The following is a 22,026-nucleotide window of genomic DNA, read 5'->3' as shown; positions in this document are numbered from 1 at the left end:
TAAAACCCTTTTAACCATAAAAGCACCATTTATCTTGTGAGGACCAAGACAATTATCCATACAATGTCTGCTTCTCAAATTCTACTATACTTGTGGGTACATCATGTCACACACAAGTACACACACGCACGCACGCACGCACGCACGCACGCACGCACGCACGCACGCACGCACGCACGCACGCACGCACGCACGCACGCACGCACGCACGCACACACACACACACACACACACACACACACACACACACACACACACACACACACACACACACACGTCCACAGCTCCGTATATTTAAAAGCATTTGAAGGTAGAATACAGTAATTGTCTCTGTTGGCTGGACACCATGGTTGTGTCTCCTTCACACTGTCAGACATGAATCATTCATGTTATTTAGCTCTTATCCTCTGAGGAGGATCATTTTATCACCTTTTCTCACATGCATCTTTTATTGTCTTTTCCTGGAATCTCAGAGGTGTTGGTTTCTAGAAATAACAAGATATACGGTTTGCCTTATGACCTCCATTAGTTAGTCTTGTGGTGTGTAGCGTGTGTGTGTGTGTGTGTGTGTGTGTGTGTGTGTGTGTGTGTGTGTGTGTGTGTGTGTGTGTGTGTGTGTGTGTGTGTGTGTGTGTGTGTGTGTGTGTGTGTGTGTGTGTTTATTCTCTTTCTATTGTTGTTATTGTTTCTATTTATCATGTCTTTGTTATTGTTTATTGTTGCTGCTACAAAGTTGAGTCGAGGGATGAAAACGAAATAATTGTACTCTATGCACATCTGATGTAATTACAAATCTTGAAATGAATCATTTCAATTCAGTTCACTGAGTGATTATTATTGGATACTGGATGAGTAAAAAAAGAAACCAAATGGACCCTTAAACACTGTGGTTGGTCCAGAGGTAAACATTATTTCAGATGGGGGTCCATGGCCTAATGCATATCAATCTGGGGGTCTTAAAATAAAACAAAAACTAGAAGAAAAAAAAGATTCAGAATCACTGCACAGGTTGATTAATTGATGAATACATAATAATAATGATAATAATAATAATAATAATTAATATAGCAATGCATTCACATTCAAAACTTGTAATTTGTACTTTTGAATACTTCAGTATTTAAAAAAGCATGTCATTTTGAATGCTTTTTTTAAAAGTAAATAATCCAGTACTTTCGCTCAAGTACAAATTTGGACAGAGCAACTTTCACTTAGTAGTAGTTGCGTAACATTTGACCAGGAGTATCTATACTTTGACTCAAGTACTGCAGTTGAGTGCTTTGTCCACCACTGTAGATTTAGACAGATAGGAATCTAGTCATTTGCCTATAGGTGGACTTATTGAAGCCTTGTGTGTTTTTAACTTGAACTTTTTCTTAGCTGTGTATAGTCTAGTTAGGGAGGAGGGTCTCTGACCATTGATCTGAATTTTATTGATTTCATAGTTGTTTTTCTTTCTGGATTTTATGTAAGCACTTTGAGAAATATAACGTGTGTTACAAATAAAATGGATTATTATTAGTATGATTAATATTATGATGATTGTTATTATTATTTGATTGATTGACTGATTGATTGATTGATTGATTGAATAATTTATTAGCAGTTTACAAAAAGTACAGTTCAATACGAGGTCGCGGGTAAGAGGATTTTAAACCGTAGAAAGCCTATGGATTGTTTCCATTGGGGTAATTTGTACTCAATTCATCGACAAATATTATTATTATTATTATGATTACTAATTATAATAATTATAATCATTAGTATTAAATCTCTCTCATTCTGGTCTACAAAAAAAAGCTGCAATCCCAACTCCTACCAGAGTCATCGCTGTAACCTCCTCCTCCTCAGTGCCCTCTTTGTTCTCCTCTCCTCTGCTTCTGTCAGGAAGGAGGTGGAGCCAGGGAGGAACTTTCAACGTTGTTAGCATTTAGCGGCTAACAGCCCTAACACTGTGTTTGTATAGTTTATTATTTTATATATAAATGTGTTGTACATGGTGTGTACTATTCGTCCATCATGTGGTTCATCTATCTGCTCAGCTGGCTGTCTCTGGTCGTCCAGATCTCCTTTGTCACCCTGGCTATAGGTGAGAGGAACACCAAGCTAATGATGCTAATGCTAAGCTGGTTACATTGGGAGAGTGGTTACATTGGGGAGTGCTACAAATGTAACCAAATGGACCCGTGAGGGTCCATTTGGTTACATTTGTAGCACTCTCCAATGTAACAACTCTTAAATGTAACCACTCTCCAATGTATCCAAAAGTAGCCTTAGATCAAAGACTCTCCCAGTAAATGTATCTGATCGATTTTCTCTACGAGTGTCTCAGCTCCACCCCCCCCATTTTGCCCTGGCATGTCACCAGTAAAGCCCGTATTTCTCCAAACATGTACACATGATAAATATAAGGTGTTTTATCCGCTTGCCCCAAATGTTAACTAGGTGTACGGTGTGTTTGTGTAATGTATTAGTCCATATTATTTAATAAAGAAGTGTTTTAACCCCGTCTGTGGCCGAACGCCGTTTATCCCTCCCTCGTTTACTTCCTGTTTACGTTGAGTGTAATTCCGGCTTTCACCGGATGCGCCGCGTCACCACCGCCCATTGGGAGCTTTCCGACAGAATCGGCCACAGACGGGATTAAAACACTTATTTATTGATAAATATGGACTAATACATTACACAAACACTCCGGACACCTAGTTAACATTTGGGGCAAGCGGGTATTAACCTCATATTTTACATTTGTACATGTTTGGAGAAATGCGGGCTTTACTGGTGACATTCCAGGGCAAACTGAGGGTGGTCGCTAAGACTCATAAAAGAGTCGATAAAATACATCTACGATAGTCTTGAACTAAGGATAATGATCTGACATTTACTACTTTGATGATGGGTTCATGTGATGTGACACACACACACACACACACACACACACACACACACACACACACACACACACACACACACACACACACACACACACACACACACAGGTAAACAGTGGGTCCACGTCACTCATGTGGCCACGTATCTGAAGTCAAGGTGCAGGCTACAGTGTGGTTATAATAATAAATATACATTATGATATCTGTAAGAGTCTATACTAATAATAGCAATATTAACTAACATAACAATAATATAGTTTTATTAGTAGTTTTAATGTCCAGATTATTTATTTTTGGACAGTGTGTTATGTAGACAGATGCCAGATCTATTTGTTTACCTGGCAACCCATAGTTTGTATAGTTTTCAAATGAACAAACAGACCATTTATATGATACTGTATAGACTATAGACTGATGCTAGGTTCATGGTTTACCTGTGATCCTATTTTACTGAGGCACTACACTGTCTCTGTTTACCTTGTTTACTCTGGATGGATGCCTACATGGTAATACAATTATAAATTGTATTATCAATCATTTGTTATTATTATGATCATCATTATTATTATTATAATATATCATTATTATTATCAGTAGTAGTAGTAGTATAATGTTTAAGTTTATTTATTATTTTAATGGAAACAACAAGGTCCTAATGAACTAGGGCTGTCCTTTTAGTAAACTAAAATGTGAGAGTCTGTGCTACTGTAACCAAATTAACCCGTAATGGATCCTTACTGTCATTATCAACTACTCTGATCCACCTGAATATTTCATTATGATGACTGAAGTTGATGATTAGGCTAATTATCATATAAGTAATGATGATTTCAATCAACAAATCAACAATTTCTGTTTGTGTTTTAAGCTTTGTAAGAAACATTGCACAGGGCAGATAAATAATAACTTAAATATATAAAGCATATTACTGAAATATAGTATACAAAGAAATGACTGACAATGTCTGGCCTGTCTGCCAAAACTGGTCTTATAATTATGAATGTTTTACTTTAAGAAATACTAGTAATTCATTTTGAAAATAGCAGATCTACACGCTCAAAACGTCCCGCCATGTAACGCGTTTTGACCGTTTAGATCTGCCATCAGAACATCAATATTTATGAAACATTTTAAGAAATATGTGTATGGGGGGGGGGGGGGTTTCCCTGGCCACATAGATATCACTGCATGAGAGAATAAATCCAGCTCACATACAGTAGCATGAAATAACTACACACACACACACACACACACACACACACACACACACACACACACACACACACACACACACACACACACACTCACACACACACACAGCCTTCATCACATGCACGTCAGACTTAAATTAGACAGTGTTTGAGTCCAGTTGACCTTGTTCAGGTTGAACCTGATATTAGAATATTTCACATTGTGACAGCTAGCTCTAGCACACTGAGGTTTGGTTCTTAATGAACTATCATATCTATAAAGAACATTTAGTCAGTGTGTTATAAGTGTGTCTGTAGGAATAGATGTTAGACATGTCTAAGTGTTATTTGATCAAATGAAAGTATGTGGAGGGACTGTGTTTGTTTGTGTTGTTTATGTTCTTAAGCCATCAAGATTTATTTGGCTATTCAAAAATAGCAGATATACAAGCTCATAGTCATAGCGTAGCACTGAGTGCTATGAGCTTGTAGATCTGCTGTTTTTTTTTAAATCGTGGAAAATGTGTGAAAATCTTATATCTGAATTCTGAATATAATCTAAATATACATATTTTTAAGCTAAGATTTGTAACTCTGGGGTAGGGGGGTCCCTGGAACAACATATTTTGAGATGTGGGTCTGTGGCCAAATGCATATCTAAATATTTTCTAAATCCTAACAGTATGTTGCTATATGTCGAGGACCCCCAGAATTATATGTATTTGGCCGTGGACACCCATCTCAAAATATGTTGTTCCAGGGACCCCCAGAGGCACAGATCTGAGTTAAACATTTTTGCTTTGAGAAAAAAAAAAATATATATATTCAAAGATTTGCACACATTTTCCACGATTAAAAAAAAAAATGCAGATCTGCAAGCTCATCTATTTTCTACCGAATCTTAAAATGACACGGATGTGTTCCCGGATAGAATGGGTTAAATGGTAATGATCAGAGACGTATACGAGTGTTACATCACTAGCATGGAATGAGGAAATCTGTCTATCTAAGTTCCAATGTTTGGAACTACAGTCAGCCATTAGCTTTGCAGCGAGATCAAAGCGTGGCACAACTACTCTCTGTTATATGGCTCTGGTAATGATTAGCTTACAATCATCTGTTAGCCTATATAGTACAGTCAATATCAGTTTGTGTGTGTGTGTGTGTGTGTGTGTGTGTGTGTGTGTGTGTGTGTGTGTGTGTGTGTGTGTGTGTGTGTGTGTGTGTGTGTGTGTGTGTGTGTGTGTGTGTGTGTGTGTACAGTATGTAGGCTACATGATGCCATAGAGTATTACATAATAATGTTGTTTTAATGAGAAGGTCACACAGAGTTCAGTGTACACACTACACAGTAATGCAGGGTAATGACAGCTGGATGCATAGTGATGCTAAAAGGCAGATGCATAGTTGTATGGTCATAACTCCTATAGGGACATTTAGTGCAAACATAGCAAGAATATACCCCAACTAGATAGAAGCTCACAGTGTGTAGCAAGCTTGTAGATCTGCTATTTTGCATTTAAAAAATATGTTTGAGTATTTTGTTAAAATGGTTGAGTATTAGTGGAGATGTTGAGGAAACAGGGAGAGAGAGAGAGAGAGATGGGGAGAGACATGCAGTAAAGATGGTCGGGAACAGGACTCGAACCCGCGATGCGCTGTGTCATTTTAGATGTTAGTGTTGGCTATTTGAAAATATCAGATGTACAAGCTCACAGCGTGTCACTTAATGCCGCGCTGCAATCTTATACATCTGCTAGTTTTTGGGAAAAAATAAAAAAAAATCTTGAATAATTATGAGATTTTTTTTTAACACAAATCTTGTCATCTGGGGGTCCCCCTGATACAAAACATTTTCAGATGGGGGTCCGTGGCCAAATACATATACATTTGGGGGTCCTTGAGACGAAACCGTTTGAGAACCACTGATTTTAGATGGCATTAGTAGAATGGGCTCTTTACTCCTGCCACTGCCCCTTGAGCAAGGCTCTGGCATTACAACTGGAGTTGGTCCCAGGGCGCTGCCCTGTGGCTTCTCACGGCTGTTTAGATCACATGTAGAGGATGAGGAAAACATCTGATGGTCTGTCGGGTGGAAACCTCATGTCCAGAACTCTTACTTTTCAGGGTTCAAAAGTAGCAGATCTACAAGCTCAAAACGCGTCGCTTTGCGACGCGTTTTGAGCTTGTAGATCTGCTACTTTTGCGTGAGGCCCTCTCTGTTTGGAGGTAGTCCATATACGTCATTATATTGTCAAAAGAAGAGAAAAAGTCCAAATCTGTTTATCTGAGTATTTTCACATCATCCCACCCCTAGTCAGGACATTTGGGGGAGCAGCAGGAGCGTCAGAAAAAGAAAACCTTCTGAAGTTCTGATGGAGGTGATTTTGTGGTTCTAACCAGTCTGACTCCTACAGATGTTTGAGGCTTTTCTGGAAAGTCAACTTTTTTTTGTACGGGGTTGAAAAACCCGTTTAAATCTCTTATTTAGTCAGCCTGTGCCATGTTTTCCCATTGTAGCCGAACCGGGAGCAGTACTGGCCCCTGATGTAGGGAGTTCTTCCAGGTTGAATGGGAGAACATGGCAGAGTCTGACTAAATAAGAGATTTAAACCATTTAGAGCTGGAACGCATCTCTGTCACTTTGTTATTTGAGCTAAAAAAGCATTATTTTACACTTTGGCTATTCAAAAATAGCAGATCTACAAGCTCATATGAGCTTGTAGATCTGCTATTTTAGAAAAATCGTGAAAATGAATGAATGCAAATCTTTCAATATATATTGTTTAAAGCAAACATTTTTAACTCTATTCTTTGCTTCTGGGGGTCCCTGGAATTAAACATTTTGAGATGGGGGGGTCGCGGCCAAATACATATCATTTTGGGGGTCCTTGACATGAACAAAGTGTGAGCACCACTGATATAGAAACATACGTTTTTTCAGAAAACTGTTGGGATTTAGAAGTTGGGTTATTGGATACGATGCGGTGAAGGAGGTGATCCACACTACGTTAAGACAGACTCTATACCTCTACCGGTACGTCTGCTAAAGTGGGACCTCATCTCTGAGCTGTGTAGTGGAGGGAGAGGTTCCACATGGGGGGCTATCAGGACGGTGTGCCCCCCCCCCTTCAGGCTTTATGACTTGTCATGTAGTGAGTGGTGTGGTGTAAGAGTTGAAAGGTTCAGAGGTGTGTGTGTGTGTGTGTGTGTGTGTGTGTGTGTGTGTGTGTGTGTGTGTGTGTGTGTGTGTGTGTGTGTGTGTGTGTGTGTGTGTGTGTGTGTGTGTGTGTGTGTGTGTGTGTGTGTGTGTGTGTGTGTGTGTGTGTGTGTGCTCGCCAGGGGCCACACTTCCCCCATGAGTCTCAGTGTCTTTGTGACAGCTGTCACCTGGCTCTCCTCCTGGTGACAGCCATGTTTTGACTGTCCCCCCCTGTCCCCCCCCTGTCCCCCCCCTGTCCCCCCCCCGTCCCCCCGCTACCTGAAATAACCTCTGCTCCTCTCATTATTAGCATCGTGACGTGTGGTGCTTTTAAAGTTTGTGTTGATGTGTTTGACTGACTTGACATGTCTTATTGTAGTGTGGGAAAATCCATGGCTATTCTTTTTGTATTATTTACAATTATAATTAGGAATGAATGAATTAATGTTTTTCAATATGATGATTAGCTGGTGTTGTTGAAAGACTGCTACTTTTTTTTTATCGCAGTCGGCAAGTGCAAAACTGAAGACATAATCGTGATGTTATCAAATTGCGGCCCAAGGCTCGTGATCAAAGCGATGTTGATTCCACCCCCAAAATGTCTTCTAAATCCTAAACGGTTTTCTGAAAAACATATGTTTCTATATCAGTGGTGCTCAAACTTTTTCATGTCAAGGACCCCCAAAATAATATTGTTTTTGGTCGCGGACCCCCATCTCAAAATATTTTGTTCCAGGGACCTCCAGAAGCAAAGATTTGAGTTAAAAATGTTCGCTTTAAAATAATATATATTTAAAAGATTTGCACACATTTTCACGATTTTTCAAAAATAGCAGATATACAAGCTCATAGTGCGGCACTCGGTGCCGCGCTATGAGCTTGTATATCTGCTATTTTTGAATAGCCAAAGTGTAAAATAATGCTTTTTTAGCTCAAATCTAAAAGTGACACTGATAATTCTGATGCAAAGATGCAATGTTTGTTTCTATGTGTTTGATGTTTGATGTTTATGTTAATGTTTGTTTACAGCTGCCGGCCTGTACTATCTGGCTGAACTGATAGAAGAATACACAGTGGCCACCAGTAGAATTATAAAGTACATGATATTGGTGAGTATGTGATTCTACTGTCAATGTCATTGTCACTGTAACATTACTTTAACACATTTTAACGTTTTAAATGTCTTAAGTTTTACATTTCGTGCCAGTCTCCCAATATTGATTTTCATATTTCAAATTAGATGTGTAATTGTGTTTGTGAAGCGCTTACTGTGAGCCCTACAGTGGTTAATATGCTTTATTGATCATTTCAAAATACATATACAATATCTGTAAAAACATTTCTAAAAGTTGCCAATTAACATCGTTAAATGTTTTGGACAACAATACAAGACTATGCACAGTTTATAAATTAATGTTCTTTTTGAAAAAGAAAAGTAAAACAGCACAGTTACATGTAAAAGACTTTGTCTAAAAGGTCTGTTCACAAAAGGTCCTTGCGGTCTTGTTTCCATTGAGGTCCTTGGTATTCAATTCATAGTCATATATATATATATATATAGTGGCACCAACTATAAAAAAGTAAAAAGGACCACGTCAAAAGTTCATGTTGTTGTAAGCCCTGCCTGTTCTGTAAGTCTGTAAGATATGATGACTCACTGTCAGTTTGCCCGTTGGCCTTTTTGAGCCAAAAGTTAATTATCTCTTCAGGGTCATTCCCACCCAAGTTTCACACAAATCCATGCATCCTATTTCGTTCACACACACACACACACACACACACACACACACACACACACACACACACACACACACACACACACACACACACACGCGCACACGCACACGCACACGCACACACACGCATGCACGCACAACAGGAGGAAGAGGAGCTACCTCATTGCCGTTGGACAGGGTAATTGTAAATGATTGAGTGAAACGTCAGCTATGCATACATCATAGAAAAGTCACCCAACCTGAATGTCACCTATAGCTGTGGTGACCTCACTGTCTGTGCTTACATTGATAGTGTATGTATATCTATGTATAGTTTTCTACAGGTGTCCTGTCAGGCCTGTACCTGTTTGAAGGCTTCCCAGCGTTCATGGTGGGAGTGGGCCTGTTCACCAACCTGGTGTACTTTGGTCTGCTGCAGACCTTCCCCTACATCCTGCTGAGCTCACCCAACTTCATCCTCTCCTGTGGTAAGAAACTATTATTAACTAACCTAATAACTACTTAACTTATGCATTAACCTAACAAAAATGTAAAGTAAAAACAAAACTGGTCAGGTTACTACTAGGCCTCACACCCAGAACTCACCTAAACCCTGTTCATTATGCTGTAGGGTGGGATGGCTCAGGGTAGAGGACAGAGTACAGCAACTTGCAATGGACCTGGTCTACAAGATACACTACACCACAAAGACACCCATGTACCTGTTAGACTACTACAACCTGGTCTACAAGATACACTACACCACAAAGACACCCATGTACCTGTTAAACTACTACAACCTGGTCTACAAGATACACTACACCACAAAGACACCCATGTACCTGTTAAACTACTACAACCTGGTCCACAAGATACACCACACCACAAAGATACCCATGTACCTGTTAGACTACTACAATAGTGTAAGAGACACACACAGGCACAACACCAGAATGAGCCCCACTGATCTCACTGAACCCACTTTCGGCACAAACATGGGGTCTAATTAGTTCTACTGCTATGCCACCAGAATGTGGAATGCTTTACCAACAGTCATAAAAAAGTTTTACCCTCCTTCAAAACCGCTCTAAAAGAGCGCCTACAGGTGGCTGCACATTGTAACTGGCCTATGTAAAAAAGTCTAAGCTTATCACCGGAGATTAACCTAACCTTATCCTCTCTTGTGGGGAGAGTCTTATTTAACTTAACTTATTTATTATCCTAACTTCATCCTGCCACAGCGGTAAGTACTGGGAGCTGATGGTAGGTGTGGCGCTCCACCTCAGCAATCCATCTCCCAGAGGGGTCTAGTGCATTTTAACAGGGATAGACTTCTGCATACTTATTACTTACTTAACTGTTGTCTGATTGTTTGTTTTGCCAAAACTGGCTAAGTAGCCGTTGGCAGCACAAGAGTTTAGAGTTCTGGACAATGGATGGTGTATCGCTTAGCTTTTCCTCTAAATGTGCAATGATGTCAGTTAGTTGTTAAAACACGTTAATACTGTGTGTGTGTGTGTGTGTGTGTGTGTGTGTGTGTGTGTGTGTGTGTGTGTGTGTGTGTGTGTGTGTGTGTGTGTGTGTGTGTGTGTGTGTGTCTCTCGTCCTCAGTACTGGTGGTGGTGAACCATTACATGGCCTTCCAGTACTTTGCAGAAGAGTATTACCCCTTCTCAGAGGTAAGATCCAGCTCACACACTCTCAGGCTTTTCATTTGAATCAGAGGTGATGCATGTGACGGCGTCATATAAAGCAGGGGTACTCAACTACAAATCTTGAGGGTCCACAAATAATTTTTTGAATAAGGCAAAGGTCAGTTTTTTTTAAGTCGGTCAATCAAGCCGATCAAATTAGATCCCCTCCCAACCAACCAACTTAATAAAACTGGGGTGCAGAGCAGCGGTGCAAATCTGGGTTGAGGCTAGAGGGGGTCCCCCGCTCACGATGCGCGCGCCAAAATGTTGATATATATTTTTTGTTTTCATTTTCCTCTAATCTAGCTAATTTGACACTGTGTTATGTTCATTCTTCATTATTAATAACTTACAATGTATAAGTGGGTTCAGATTTTATGAAATAAGTATTTTTAACTATTTCAACATTTATTTTAATTATTCTAAATGACTTGGGGGGTCCAATCTGAAGCTAGGGCGAGACAAATCTCCCCCGTACCCCCCGGGATTTCTGCGTCTGGTGCAGAGTATGAAAAAATACATGAAAATAAAGATGAAAACAACAGAACAACAATTCAAATACTTTTTCACACCCCCTCCAAGAATCCCCAAAAAACCATATCCCTTTTTTTTGCCCAGGGTCCACAGAGAGAGGTGTCCCGCGGTCCGGTCCTGGACCGCGGTCCGCCTGTTGAGTACCCCTGATATAAAGAGTATAAATGCATCCTAATCCTTGGTTTGTGTTGTTCTGTGTGTTTGTAGGTGTTGGCGTACTTCACCATCTGCCTGTGGATCATTCCCTTCTCCTTCTTCGTGTCGCTCTCAGCTGGAGAAAACGTGCTTCCGTCCACCATCCAGCAAGGAGGTGAGCTTCTGGTCGCTGTCAGGACCTCCTACTGTCCATCTGGACGGGGGGGTTCTCAAACCTTTTTACACCACAACCCCATATTAGGAGTCTTAGCGCTAACAGGCGTTCTCTACACTGGCTCCCCGTAGCGGCTCGCATTCAGTTTAAAACCCTGGTGCTAGCCTATAGGGCAGTGAAAGGAACAGCTCCTTCTTAACTCCGGGCTATGGTCGATGCCTACACCCCTGCCTGACCGCTTCGGTCTGCCACCTCGGGGCGACTGATTGCCTTGTCACTCAGTGGTCCTTCTGGTCGATCTACACGGTCACAGCTTTTTTCTGTTCTGGCCCCACAGTGGTGGAATGAACTCCCCACTGATGTCAGGACAGCAGAGTCACTGATGTCAGGACAGCAGAGTCACTGATGTCAGGACAGCAGAGTCACTGATGTCAGGACAGCAGAGTCACTGATGTCAGGACAGCAGAGTCACTGCCCATCTTTCACTGCAGGCTGAAAACCCACCTCTTCAGGAAACACTACCCTTCCTCGAACGCTTGTTTTATTGTTGTATTGTTTTATTGGATCTTGTTTAGTCGATACACTTTTTGTATTAGCTCGTGCTCATTTGATTTGGCTATTTTGTCTCATCTGTTTAAGAAAGTAGGTAGCTGATATATTGCACTTTTACCTTAGTGCTAGGTATACTCTTGGTTGCTTGTTTTTGCAGAAAATGCACTTCAGACTTCTGGTGATTAGTAGTTTCCTTCCCTACCTATGTTGAATGCACTTATTGTAAGTCACTTTGGATAAAAGCGTCTGCTAAATGACTGTAATGTAATGTAACAGCCCTTGTTCCTGGTTTTATCCTCTCTTCTTCCAGATGACGTGGTGTCAAATTACTTCACCAAGGGCAAGCAGGGGAAGAGGTCCGGCATCCTCCGGATCTTCTCCTTCCTCAAGGAGGCGGTGCTTCCCAGCCGACAGAAAATGTACTGAGGAGGAAGAGGAGGAGTCAGGCGGGCGGACACAGGGTGCATCATGGGAGAAGGAAGGGGCGTTCGTGAGCGAGCGAGTGAGTGAGGGAACAACGGAGGTACTGCCAGACTATTGTTCAATACTTCAATGCTGGACAGGAACTTAAAAAAACAAACACAAACAAATGATTAAGAAACGACAGGAAGTGGAAAAGGAAGGAGGGCACATATAGGGGACGGACCAACAAAACGGACCTTCCTGCTTTTTCTTTTTCTGTTTCTTTTTCTTTTTCAGTTTTTTGGGACGAGATAGTTTTCGCAGGACGTGTTTTTGTCTGCTTTTTATCTACGTTTAGAGACTGCCAACGATACGTGGAGACCCACCAGACGTGGGCTGGGCTCCAAGCCCCCCCCCCACCCCCCCCTCCGTCTTCCCAGCCAGCATCCAATCGGACTCCTGTGTTTTCTATGCTTTTGGGTATTAAAATGTGTTTGTGAGTCAGAGTGTGGGAGTGGGGTTTGAGTCGACCGCATCAACCCTGGCGTTCGTCCCGGCTTTGGGATTTTTCGATGTAGACAAAAAAAGTTGTCGAATATACCCCGATCTACAAGCTCATAATCTGTAAGCTTATAGATCAGATGTTTTCGCCCGGGGCTACACCGTTGTAGGATGGAGTAGAGCATGAGACTGACAGGGTTCAAAGGTTACTTTAAAGGTCTTTACACACCAAGAGTGTTTTTTTCTTTTTCCGCACAGAAGGCAAATACGTGCCAATAAATACATCGACTAATCATTTTATTTAATTAGGCACGAGGTGGATTCTGCGACAATGTATTCTCCCTGTAACGAAGTCCTGACGTCACGCCCGCTAACCCTGCATCACGGAAGTCTTTTTTCTATTGAAAATCCCCATATGGAAATCTTAGATGGCGTCAAATAAAAACTGATTTCCAGTGATGTCAGACTTAGGTTCTCTATAAGCATCAATCTGTATGAATGAGGAATCGACTATAGGAATAAAACAAAGTTTTGATGCGGAATATTTTTGGACGGTTGGGTTGGCCACGCTCCTGGTGTACAAAGACCTTTTTAAAGGCTTAAAGAGTTAACAGTAGCTACCAGCCAAATGCTAATCATTCAAAGTCCTGCTTCTTAGCGTTTTCTAAACCACATTAGCCGTCAGTCTCTCTGGTAAGCCACCCAGGGACTTCTGATTTGAGGATTTTGTTCGTAAAACAATGAAAAGATTGTTAAAATGTTGTTGGAATTCACCGGCCGCTGTCATCAACTTATGAGGAAACTGGAACATCCTGTTCCCACCCTATAGACTGTATGTTTTTTGTGTGAGACGTTGACACGGGCGTTGACACAAACATCACTCGCTGTACGTTTATAGAATGGAGCATATAAAACATATCTCACTCTCTGGATGTGTCTATTGCACTGGTTCTCAACGAGGGGTTCTTGAGGGCCGTTTCCAGGGGCTCCCCAGCTAAGTGATTGATAGTTATAGGAACTAAAATGGACCGTTAATGGCTCTGTTAACTCCGAGAGTGTACAAATAAAACCAAACAGACATGGCTTAACATTTGGTTACATTTGTACACTCTCAGAGTTTAATTAACACTGAGGATTTTACAGTATAACGCATCTGTGTCATTTTTTGATTTGAGCTAAAAAGCATTATTATACACTTTGGCTATTCAAAAATACCAGATATACAAGCCCGTAGTGCGGCACCGAGTGCCGTGCTACGAGCTTGTAGATCTGCTATTTTTAAAAGACGTGAAAATGTGTGCAAATCTTTGAATATATATATATTATTTTAAAGCAAACATCTTTAACTCCAATCTTTGCTTCTGGGGGGTCCCTGGAACAACATGTTTTGAGATGGGGGGTCGGCGAGCCAAATTCATATCATTTGGGGGGTCCTTGACATGAAAAAGTCTGAGCACCACTGATATAGAAACATGTGTTCAGAATACTGTTGGGATTTAGAAGACATTTATCTCATAGAGTATTTTTTTCCAGTCTGCATTTACATCATCACTAATCAAAACAAACGCTGTTGGTTCCTACCGTTCTTTATTGGGACTGTTTTTAATAAGTGGGTAATTTTGTATGTTTATTATTATTATTATTATCATTTTGGTAGAGACGAGGAATAAAAGACCCATGAATGATTTATGGATCTGTGCTGAAGATGGAACCTGTGCAATGATGGGTTGGTACGCTAATTGTCGGTTGTTTTTTTGGGTGCACAGTGGTTCTCAAAGTGGGCCCCGGCCGGGGACCCCCAGGGGTCCTTGAGGAGGTGTTCCAGGGGGTCCCCAGATTTTTTTTTAATATAGCATCAAAATCAGTTTAACCACTTTAACCCTATGTGTACATTGGCTCTTTGAAAATAGCCGATCTACAAGCTCACAACGCGTCGCGATGCGACGCGTTGTGAGCTTGTAGATCGGCTATTTTCAAAGAAATCTTGAAGGAATGTGAAAGATTTGGAATAAACATTTTAACATCACAAATCTTGTATGGGGGTCCCTGGCACAACATCCTTTCAGATGGGGGTCCTTGGCCAAATACATTAACGGGATAGGTCACCCCCAAAGTGACTTCTTCTCTATGGATTAGTCACCACATGGAGACTTGAATTCATGGACGTTGTGTCTCATTCCTAAGCCAATCATTTGATGACCAGCAGAGGTTCCGGTAGGAGACACAAAGAGTCTCCTTTGTGTCTCCTACCGGAACCGCTGCCTACCGGTCCGCTGGTCATCAAGTTATTGTATTAGGAATGCGAGAAAAAACAAAAAATATCCATGAATTCAAGTCTCCATGGGGTGACCAATCCATTGAAAAAAGTTAGGTTTTTTTTGGGTGAACTATCCCTTTAAGTTGCGGGTCCTTGACATGACAAAAGTTTGAGAACCACTGTTTTTGGGGGTTAAAAACATTGAGTGATTTGATGATGAAACATTAAAGGATCTGTAGAGACAGTCTCTGCTAATCAACATTAAAGGATCTGTAGAGACAGTCTCTACTAATCAACATTAAAGGGGTCTTTCTACTAACCAGGGGGGGGGGGGGGTTTAATTGTAGGTCCGTGTGCACACATCTGTTCAGATCAATAAAGAGCTGCGTGTTTCAAATCCTGCAGAAGATCACCTGGTGTGTATTTATTTTATTTATTTATTTAGGCTCACATGGTGTTTATTTATTTAATTCATTTATTTAGGCTCACATGGTGTTTATTTAATGTATTTATTTAGGCTCACATGGTGTTTATTTAATGTATTTATTTAGGCTCACATGGTGTTTATTTAATGTATTTATTTAGGCTCACATGGTGTTTATTTAATGTATTTATTTAGGCTCACATGGTGTTTATTTATTTAATTCATTTATTTAGGCTCACATGGTGTTTATTTAGCTTTGATGTGATGTGGTAGCGGGTTCCAAAGGGAGGGGGCTCTGAGAGAGTACAAATGGAACCAAATGGACCCGGGAGGGTCCATTTGGTTCCATTTGTACTCTCTCAGAGTTACACCCTCTCAAGGAACCATGAGGGTCCCTGGACCACACTTTGAGACCCACTAGTATTTCTAGTGAGCCAACATGCACAATATCAGCACCCTGACTCTGTTTGACCAGAATGGAACAGAGCCTTCATTAGTATCATTGGTAACACCTGTGAAGGAAGTAAGAAGAGGCCCAATTTTTCTCCAAAATGGCTGCTGTGCATAGAGCCTATTGTGTGTTTTACTGGTGGAGGACTGGGGGAATGATTATCTTAATGTGCAACATAGTTTTCTCTCTCAACAGTAAACAAACCAACAGACAGTATAAGTGTATACAGGGTATCTGCACATTTATAAAGTTACAATTTAATGCCTTTTAAGAATATTTAAATTGTCACCAAATTGGCAAAATATTATGTAAGAAAGAGGCAAACGTTGTGAGCTTGTAGATCGGCTATTTTCACAATATTTATCTGTTGAACCGAGTCAAACTAAATGTAATGTCCAAGTGCTTGTCAGGGTGGGGGTCCCCAGTTCAAATATGATTATTTTCAGGGGTCCCCAGTTCAAATGTGATCATTTTGAGGGGTTCCCAGTTCAAATATGATTTATTTGGGGGTCCCCCTCTTGCTCTAGACTCCAGGGTGTTGGAACAGGTATTTAACCCCTCTGCTCCAGTCAAGCTCCCTTGGTTATAGTTTTGAATCCATTTAGAATTGAGGCCCAAGGTTCTCAAAACTCCTTCTAATCTTAACAGTTTCCTGAAAAACTTGAAATGCTGCTATAGTAACATCTAAAATGACACAGATGCTGTCCAGGTTTGAAAGATATAAAGACATGTGTGAACCGCCCACACAAAGTTCAGAAACGTAACTTCCGTCTATAGAGCACCGAAGTCTGACGTAATTTACACATCCTTTGTTTGTCTACCTGGTTTGCGGTTTCCCCCCCCCCATTCTGAATCCCCATAGACGTCTTTAATATCGCGTCAAATAAGAACTGTGTAACAAAAAAAAGTAAGAAAGTTTGACTCTTATGGATATGAAGCATCAACTGACGGTGAGAAAACGATAATGTTACTTCCGCCGAATTAGTTACATTTTCACCAGAAACAGACTGTATCAAATATAAGTGACTGACTATCATAAACGATACAGAACCTCCTCCCTGACAATACAGAGACAGTTTGTTTATTTCTGGACCACAATTCTTATGAGACGATTCTATGACGACCCCATGTTATTCTCCATAGAGAAATGACTTTACGAACGTGGGGATGAACGAGTGACGTCAGGACTTCTTTAGTCTATTATTTCTCCCCTTCAATAATATGTAATGTATTTTATATCATTTTTATTGTTGATCATCTGTCACCTTTACAACGAGGTATAACGTGTAAGGATCGTGTAATCGTGGAATGAGTAACACAGCTAAACATGTAGATAGCGCCACCAAAACATGTGCCAATAGGTTACAATAGGTCTAAATATAACCTTTATTTCACCAGTAAAAAAAATACATGTCTCTTTTACAAGTCTGCACTGGTTAAGATGCAGAATATTTCACTAATTCCATGGACAGAACAGGACTAAACAAAACAAAGAGGCTGACTTGACTAGAGTGAGCACTCCAACAGCTAAAATAACGGATTAAAAACAACCTGTATAAAAAACTTCACATTGTATACTTCAGGTAAATATAATACAACAATTAGACCTCTGAGGAACAAATCAACCTTCACCTCAAAGAGACATCAAAGCAAATCCGTTTGAACATCCACAGTGAAATCAGTGCAGGCGGCTTAACTTTGGTTTGGAGCAGTGTTGATCTTTGACAGCAAATTTTGATTCAGTTTTAGTCAATAGTCTTTTGAATTAAATTCCATTTAGTTTTAGTCATATTTTAGTCATCTGAAATGCGTCGCAGTGCAATGCGTTGTGAGCTTGTAGATCTGCTATTTTGTGCAACACTGGAGCTTTAACCAAACATAAAATGACTTGTCTTTTAGTTCTACTGGATCTCTTCTCCACTAGTGCCTTTTAGTACATTTTAGTCTAGTTTTTATTTGTTGACCAAATTGTCAATATATTCAGTCTTAGTTTTAGTCATCGTAGCTTAGTTTTTAATTCGTTTTTATTTAGTTTCCAAAAGTGAAAAAAGGTAGTGTAGTTGACGAACATTTTCCGTCATAGCTTTAGTCGATGATATCACCACTCCCTAGTAGTGTCCAGGCTCCAGCACCTCGGCCAGGTGCATTGCCACCTCCGTCCAAGGGGAGACGCTGTGCCCAGCCCGAGGTCTCCTCCTCCCCCCCAGGCCGGGCAGCTCCAGGACGCTCTGCGCGGGGGGGGGAAGCTCCATGCGGGACGGGAAGTCCCCGGGGAACAGCAACCTCTCCAGGACCTCCGTCGGCAGGTCGGGGGCCGGGGCCGCCACGCCCCGGCTCCACCTGGTGGTGTAGAGAGGCGTGCCGTCGCCGGCTCTGGACAGAACCACGCTGGCGCGCAGGTCCGGGGCGGGGCTCTCTGGACGGCGGCTCCCCATCCGGACCGTCTGGGGTCCGCAGAGCGAGGAGCGAGGAGTCCTGACGGGGTTGGTGGAGATGTTCCATGGCTCCTGAGGGGGTAAGCCTGGCAGTGTTATTACATCATCACTTTATGGCATTTATTTGAGATCATCACAATTATTTTGAAAAATCGTCATAATCGTCTCCTGTTGAAAAAAATGTTCAAACATTTTCCAAAAATAGCGGAAATGGCTGATTTTTCTATTTCCGCTATTCTTTTATTTTATTTTTGAGTGGTGGCAACCACTCCTATATCTGACTTTGTCCGTGTGTCCGTATGTATGTATGTATGTCTGTCCAATAAACAAACATTGATGACAACATCAATACGGGGCTCATCAAAGGCACCACTCTCTTCCCACAGGGTGTGATTTTTAATAATAAAAAGTACAAAATTATTAAATAATTATGTCAGTCATCTTTTTGTATAATTATTAGGGCTGGGACTCGATAAAAAAAATTATCTAATTAATTAGAGGCTTTGTAATTAATTATTCTAAATTAATCGCATGTTTAATCGCATATCAATATTTGACCTGAGAAGCAATTTCTTTTCAGTTAAAACAGATTTTGGTATATGAGTGAATCAATGAGTGAATACATAAGTTTAAGCAACAAAAAATAGTTCTGCACACAACCGTGTTTTTTTTATCCACGCTTCCATCAGAGAGTTTTTTAAATCTAAAGTTCCCATCCACTGGGCCAAGCAAAGCAGTCTGATCGGCTTCTTGTCCCTTTGCGTGCACTGGGGTGTGTTGGCTGTTGGTTGGTGCACTGGTATGATCGGTACGCCTAAAACTCGTCCAGTGGTGCATAAACTAAGCGCGATTAAAATGCGATTAATTTTTTTAATCGCGTTAATTTTCTGTAATTAATTAATCTAAATTAATCAGTTAAAGTCCCAGCCCTAATAATTATTTAAGTTACTTAGTAGCATATTTTTGTTTTGTATTCGTATGTGCCAATGTTTAATGTAGCCGGGAGGGAATTCATAAACATTGCACACCGACCACTAGGGGGCGAGCCTAACTCGTTTGCGATGTTTTTTTGAAAACCTTATGCCCATACCTAACACCATGCCAAAAATCCAAAACTTGTCACCAAGTGCGCAATCATGATGATTTTGTAGGAATTCCGTCCCAGCAGTCAACAAAAACATAATTAAATAGTTAATCGCAATTATTCGTATGACAATTAATCGTCAACTTAAATGTTTTAATCGTGACGGCCCTACCTGAGGGCCTCGTCCCACCCGGCGCATCCTCTGGTTTCGCTCGGGTTGGGGTTCAGGTTCATGTTGGGGTTCAGGTTCATGTTGGGGTTCAGGTTCATGTTGCGGTTTGGGTTCAAGTTCAGGTTCAGGTTGAGGTTGACCGGGCTCCATCAGGGTGCAGTGTCTGTGGTACCGGCTCGGTGGACTCTTGCTCGGGGTCTCCAGATGAAGGGTCTTCAGACCTTTCCTGGTGGTCCACTCTGTGAAGTTCTCCTCCACAAGCCCCCGTCTCACCTCCTGAAAACACACATTCATGTTAATTTAACGCGTTGTTAGGGTCAGTTTTTACTCTCTCAGAGTGAACCACTATATTTATACTTAATCGTGCGATGGAGTTACACTGAAAATATCTGATCTACAAGCATGAATTGTGATTTCTTGAGATTTGAAAGATTTTCAGAACATTTTTAAATGTTTTGTATAAATACATGTAGCAGATTAACTCACAACCTCAGCCTGATGGCCTGAAAGGCTAATATCTCCCCCGAGTTAAAAGGATTTGCCTTTGGCTTAGGGGTTAAGATGTTGGCTTTCCATGCGTGCGACTCGGGTATGATTCTTGGTTGTTACATACACCTTTTTGTTTTTATAACATTTTTGACATTATTTTTCCCATAATGACACCCAGGGTGAAAGTGGTTATGGCACATAGATCAGGGGTCTTCAACGTTTTTCAGGCCAAGGACCCCCTAGCTGAGAGAGAGATGAAGCAGTGACCCCCCCTCTATATTGTATAAAATTGTGTTTCAGATTCAACTTTTTTTTTACTTGGTCTGCTCTTTTTTCTCTCTAGACCACCTATACCTCTTTGCCAAAAATAGCCGATCTACAAGCTCACAACGCCTCGCAGCACAAGGTGTTGTGAGCTTGTAGATCTGCTATTTTTGGTTGAAGTTCTCCTCAGAAAAGGGATGCTTGGGTTCAAGTGGTTAATGTAAAAAAAAATAATCATATCACACAAAGATTTGGCAGACCCCTGTAGTAACTCTGAGGACCCCCTAGGGGTCCCGGTCCCCCTGTTGAAGACCCCTGACATAGAGGTTTGGGGTTGTGCCGTCAGCTTGCCATGATGTAACTCCTACTGAAAGTATCATCAAACTAGTCTCCTCAGTGACTTCCATTACACAGTGAAACTGCTCTCAATGTCTTTCTAGCACATAAAAGAACACGCACAACGTGAATTATACAATTTAGAAATTCTCCTTAGGTTTCAAAACCCTAAAAGAGATGGAAGTTGTGCTGAAACTATGACATGAATGAGTTAAATATTCATGTTGAACTCTCTGCCTCGGTCTCAGAGCTTCCCTTTATGTCACCTCTGGATGCAAACATGACGTTGAGTTCATAAAATATCCATTTTGTATCTTATATTATTCTAATGTTGCATTGTCTTTAATAATTCATGTTTAGAACATGCTACTGTATATGACCTACGGCTGGGTCTTTTCACTGGCCAATGGCAGCTAGTCATTAAATAGTTTAATTTGTCATTTATACAGAAGTCCTGACGTCACTCCGTCATCCCCCATGAATTACGGATGGAATTGTTCTATTGAAAATATCATAGGCTCATCTTGGCATCAAACAAACAAATCAGCCCTGCAATTCTGTCAGGTATGTGATACCTTTTATTTTATTTAACTTTTCTCTTGCATCCCTGTACCTTGTGGTTGTGCTCGCTCAGTCTGGCCTGGTGGATGAGGTTAGGGTAAAATGTATGTGAATACCAAAACGCTCGTCCCAAAACACAGTCGCCGGGGTAAATCAGGCGGTATTCACCTGATATTCCTAAACATAACCTCAGTAAAACTAAGCCTAAACGTAACCTCAGTAAAACTATGTCTAAACCTAACCTTATTCCTAACCTTAACCTCAGTAAAACAAATATAAGAATACAAGAAGGCGGCGTGTTTTGGTGCAAGCCTTCCGGTTACTCTGTATGTGAAACATACCTTCTCTCTGTGATCGTTCAGTCTGGCCTGGTGGATGAGGTCCTGACGGAGCTTGAGCACCGACCTTCTCCTCTGCATGTCTGTCTGCTTATCCTGCTTCCACATGCACTCCTTCAGGTACCTAACACACACACACACACACGCACACGCACACACACACACACACACACACACACACACACACACACACACACACACACACACACACACACACACACACA

At 41.0% G+C, this 22,026-nt stretch overlaps 1 protein-coding gene across 2 annotated transcripts in view; it reads left to right on the top strand.

Moving 5' to 3' along the window:
* Positions 1-1,896: 1,896 nt before the first annotated feature.
* Positions 1,897-22,026, top strand: part of LOC311034942 (protein TEX261) — a 53,048-nt gene continuing 32,918 nt past the window's right edge. Inside the window, exons 1-6 of one of the 2 annotated variants that reach the window (XR_014599654.1) lie at positions 1,897-2,089; positions 8,313-8,392; positions 9,333-9,486; positions 10,610-10,677; positions 11,434-11,536; positions 12,399-12,970. Coding sequence is in view for 1 of the 2 variants with exons in the window: in XM_084042974.1 (XP_083899100.1) it covers positions 2,020-2,089; positions 8,313-8,392; positions 9,333-9,486; positions 10,610-10,677; positions 11,434-11,536; positions 12,399-12,514 (591 nt within the window). In the remaining variant the exon portion in view is untranslated. Of the gene's footprint in view, positions 2,090-8,312; positions 8,393-9,332; positions 9,487-10,609; positions 10,678-11,433; positions 11,537-12,398; positions 15,188-22,026 lie in introns of those variants that run through there. The other variant, XM_084042974.1, reaches the window with a different exon arrangement.

This window comes from Gymnoscopelus microlampas, assembly GCF_963454915.1.
Source record: "Gymnoscopelus microlampas genome assembly, chromosome: 19".
NCBI lineage: Eukaryota > Metazoa > Chordata > Actinopteri > Myctophiformes > Myctophidae > Gymnoscopelus > Gymnoscopelus microlampas.
This window is presented reverse-complemented; position numbering and strand designations above follow the sequence as displayed.